Here is a 4,565-nt window from a genome sequence, read left to right as displayed (position 1 = left end):
CAAACAGGCATCAGGTGCACAGATCCTGGCTCAACATAGAGGTAAAGATCCTTACAGGGTACATGTAGGCTTACTGGGGTCTCTGCCAAGACGGAACATGCAGCTTCAACCGCGAAACATGCCCTGTCTCGTGCCATGTTCGAGCCTCACATCAATATCAATCATACAAGCACCACTAGCTTCAAATGGAACACAAAACACGATACGATTTGAAGTCAACGATATATGATATGGTAATTGGAGAGTATGTATTTGCAAGCCTACAAATCAGAGGCGTAAAACAAAGAAAACAACGCTGTTGATGCTAATGTCTGTCCCATTCACATTTGCCCTGACAAAATATATACAAAGAACAAAAACAATCCCTCATCCCTGCAGATTGCTACACAAATGATGGAAGCGTCCGCCAAAAGATGATCACGGCATATGTTATGAAACTCGTTGATTGCTCGAGTGGTGAAATACTCTTTGTGCTAGCCGCCGCACACGCGTTCGGCATGTCCCCGTTTGCTCCCTAATCTTGAGATCATCCGCATGCTTTTCGTCCGACTCCCTCTCCGTAATGCTGGACGTCGCTGATACTGCCGCCGCCTCGCGTCTTTTCCTCATAAACTCGCTTCCCGAAGACATTGCTCGTCGAAGCTTGCCAGAGGTCATGTTGCGAGCAGCAGCCAACTCCTCGGGTGACGCATCAGCCAATGAAATTCGGGGATTCGCCTCTCCTGAGCTGCTGCTAACAATATCACATGCTTGGGCACGCCCTGAGCTGACGCGCTGGGATACGGCTCGGGGAATCTTGGGAGTCGCCGATGCAGGCCAGCCCCTCTGTCGGAGACTGATCCAAGTCGCTGTGGCCATCATGAGGGTCTTGTTATATTCGGAAACCTCCATCGACGGTCTCTCCTCTGTCGTGTTGGCTGCGTCTTCTGAGATGCCACTCATATCCGGTGTAATGGGAGAGTAGATGCCGCTGGATGTGGACATGGTGGTATATGTATCGTAAATTTCCAAGCATGTAGAATCCAGGATTCCTTGTACCGGATGTCTGCGTGTTGACGGCTCGATGATGCTAAATGTCCACTTGCCGTCGGGAGTGGTGGGAGTAGTCGGTGATGAGGGAGTTGTGTTGGCAGTATGAGCAGATCCCCAGCTTGCCCTTGGCGAGAACAAGGGTCTCTTGATCCATCGAGCTTTGACGGCCTCTCCATGGTCATTGATGTGGTTAAACTCATATGACCCATTGGCCCTGGCACTAGTAACCCAGCTTGTTCCATCTTGGAGCACAATCTTGGCGTAGTCATCGTCGTCGGATGTGCAGATGACGGCTAGGACATCCTTATGATCTAGACTGGTACTGCTATCATATGCGTTGTCATGGCCATGACCGTCGTGTTTATGCGCAAAGTCGTCCCTCCGAACCAAGAGAAGATCGTTCTGACCAAGATGAGGCTTGGCATGGAACATGCGAGGGAACGCCTTGACCAATGCCGGGATGATCAGACTTCCCGCAATGAGACTTGATGGAACAACGTCAAACGCCGGGATCGCGCGCTTCTCTCCGAGCTTCTGAAGTTGCAGCAACACTCGCGGCCGGATCTGGAAAAAGGCCCGCTGCTTGGTGCGCAAGCCTGGAGCTGGGAATGCCAGTGCATATCGCGATGACTTGCGCGGCCCACGCTTTCTCCTCTTGAGCCGAATTGAAGAGTCTGTCCGCTCGCTTGCTTCAGAACCAGAGACGGAATCTTCATCCTCACTAGGGACGTCGGACTGGCCGACAATATCGGAATGAGGCTCACGGAACCGGACAGTGGCGATATCAGACGTAGTGCGACGTCGACTTGCAAGAGAGGAACGGGGATTGCGAGTCTCGGCGACGGAAGCCGAGCGAGGTGGGAGAGTGTCGTTGGAGTCGGGAACTGGTGAGGTAGGTAAAGTGGGTGAAGTAGGCTCTGTGAGCTCTGTGGGAGTTGTCGGTTCGGTGTCAAAGAGTGGTCGTAGAGCAGACAGAAAGGAGAAGCGGCTTGGCTGAGGCTGTTCATCAGGTGTTGAGAATTCATGGCCGTGAAGGGCCGCTCCTGAGTGTACAATCATGGTGTCCACGGTTGTGTGTGTATGTATATGTGAAGTAAATCTATAACACCGCCCTGGGACCAGGGATTGAAAGACGAACAAACCAGAATGGTCGTTCTATTTCGTATTCTATAGTCGGCATACGAGTGGGAGAGGAATGAAGTGTGTGCAGTCGTGGTGGATATCAATCGTATATATGACAAAATGAAAAGAGGCGTCTATGTAGTGGGTTCGTATTCGTCGTCGGATATGTGAGAGTTGAGATTCAAGGAAATTGTACGCCGCGCTGTGGAAGCAAGAAAAATCGGGATAAGATGAGCTTTACTGTCGATGGCCGTCGTCTACGGGTTCGGTAACAGGAATTGTAGGAGTCGAGTGGTGAGGATATCAATGACTGGGCGACGGTTGAGAGAAGTTGAAGCGACCGGCGCTTATACGAGTAGCAAGTTGGTTAAGATGTATAAGCGAGGGTTGAGTCCGTTGAGCAGTTGAGTTGGAAATCTGCCGTACTCCAGGTACCGATGTGATGATGAAGGAGAGATGGGGAAAAGAATGACGGAATGACGATGAGAGAGGAAGAAGAAGAAAGTCAATGTCGCTTTGTTGATGTGGCTTGTCGACAGAGGAACAGAAACAGAGTTGAGCCCTTCGAGAAGAGAGGCTGCACTGGGAGAGCCGGAGGTTACCGGTACATCAGTCCGCACGCGACCAGAGCCTTATTAGTGGGACGACAGCCGGGTGGGCATGTACCATGTACGGGGGGTCCCTGAACGGTACGTAGGGGTGACAGAAAAGCCCGCGTCCGATTCAAAGCGGAGTTTGATGTGCGCGGCAGTCCGAGGAGGTAAATCCCAGATCGGGGGTTTTTTTTGTTTCGTCCCTTTTTTTGTTTTCTTTTCCTTTTTCCGTTTCTTCCCTTTTTTTCTTCAAATCCTTTGCTCAAAACCCCCGAGCCCAATGTTCGGAGGGAGCAGCAGCGAGAGTCAGTGCGAGACCAAGGAAGGATTCGAGGATTCAAAACCTGAAACAGAATTCAAGTCGAGCCGAATAAGATGATGGACGGCACGCCGTATTAGTACACAGACATGATGTATGTACTCGTAAAAGTGTCCGAGGAGGAGACCAGACCAGCTGCTAGATACAACTAGGTCTTAGTAGTATCGAGGTTAGCCGTCAGATGGGGCGCCGCAAGTGGCGATTGGAGTTGCACAGCTTTTCTGGGCTTTTTCAGCACCCGAGGAAGGCTGTGGCGTGGGACATGTGGACTTATACCTCCATGTACCTGGCAAGTTTAATCTTAGCGCTCATTGGCTTTTTGGGTTTTTTTCCTATTTTTTTCAAGGAATGTCGCCACTTGGTCGGCAGACTGACAAGCAGATTCAGAACGTTGTCCGTGGAGCCGGGAGAGCCGCTCGGATCTGGGCGTACTGGGCATGTCCGGGCCATGTACCTGTGACCGGTGCGTCATTGAAGGAAGAGGAGAGTGAGACACGCATCTGGCTACTTCGACAGGGCGTGGACAGGCCCTCCCTTGCATTGCCCTGCTTTGTGAATGTACATGTCACTACCTAGACGATACTTGGGATGAAGTCCCCCCGATTGTTTACTTCTTATAGCAAGGCTTGTATATGCCCACTATCCTATATCCAGGCCACGGAACTGATGGTATTCCATTGCAAATGCTTACCTTGTCTATTGCCTAGGCATCAAACTGGGTCTTTCTACTAAATTAGCTCGTGCCGGTCTAGAAGGAGATTTTCTTTGCTTGCAGGGTGGAAGCCCAGAAAGGAGTGCATGCTCAGACGATGCCCAGCCGGAAGACATGACATGTGCGGCATGCGCTTACTGTACAAGTTCCGCTACGCGCCTGTACCGCATATGAGTACAAGTCGAGGCACATCTTGTCCAGTCAACCAGCAGCCGTCCAAGGCTTAACGCGGAAGTAGAGAATACAATCAGATGTGATGAGGTGCAGGCGCCTAATGTACCGGTACCGGGTCGAATGTATCCTCCAGACCGACTTGAACTTCTCGACTGTACTCGTAGATTCTCCTTGGTTCATGCATTCAACCATCGTACCACGGCATCGGACTCGCGTTTTCGTCTTTGCTCCTGAGTCCTCTCCTTCTTCTGTTTTGGTTCCTTTTTCCTTTCGTTCCTCCTTCACACATCGGCGTATTCGGACTCGCCAGGCGCCGTGGCCCAGTCGTGGGCGGGCCGCCGAGCAAAAAAAGATAGTGCGTGCGTTGCCGGCGAATGGAGAATTTGGAGATCAGCCCCTACTTTTTGGTCTTGCTTTCTGACAGGGATCAGCCCGCCTTTCCGAGGCAGGATAGAGGGAAAAGGGCATCCTTGCAGGCCTGAAAGCCTTTGTCGTCCAATGGCTGGGCACCCACTTGGTCAATCCACCTGCCGAAGGATGGGCAGAAATGGAGGGAGCACATGCGCAGGAGGCAGATCCAAGCGTGGCACGTCGACGAGGTGGGATTCGAGGT

The 4,565-nt window shown here is 51.6% G+C and overlaps 2 protein-coding genes across 2 annotated transcripts; one reads left to right on the top strand and one right to left on the bottom strand.

Moving 5' to 3' along the window:
• Positions 1-429: 429 nt before the first annotated feature.
• Positions 430-2,091, bottom strand: M431DRAFT_94294 (hypothetical protein; the record flags this gene model as incomplete). The annotated part of the gene is made up of 2 exons (XM_024924570.1): positions 430-722; positions 759-2,091. The coding sequence occupies 2 exons, from the start codon at positions 2,089-2,091 to the stop codon at positions 430-432; spliced, it is 1,626 nt and encodes a 541-aa protein (XP_024770499.1).
• Positions 2,092-2,688: 597 nt separating this feature from the next.
• On the top strand, positions 2,689-3,247 carry M431DRAFT_246060 (hypothetical protein). Its single transcript, XM_024913745.1, has one exon. It carries the CDS (start codon positions 2,815-2,817, stop codon positions 3,124-3,126), a length of 312 nt encoding a protein of 103 aa, XP_024770498.1. The 5' UTR covers positions 2,689-2,814; the 3' UTR covers positions 3,127-3,247.
• Positions 3,248-4,565: the final 1,318 nt, after the last annotated feature.

This window comes from Trichoderma harzianum (genome assembly GCF_003025095.1).
Source record: "Trichoderma harzianum CBS 226.95 unplaced genomic scaffold M431scaffold_13, whole genome shotgun sequence".
Taxonomy (NCBI): domain Eukaryota; kingdom Fungi; phylum Ascomycota; class Sordariomycetes; order Hypocreales; family Hypocreaceae; genus Trichoderma; species Trichoderma harzianum.
This window is presented reverse-complemented; position numbering and strand designations above follow the sequence as displayed.

What these genes read in the sequence shown, in the direction of transcription:
- M431DRAFT_246060 (XM_024913745.1), top strand. Translation starts at nt 2,815, where the DNA reads ATGTACCATGTACGGGGGGTCCCTGAACGGTACGTAGGGGTGACAGAA.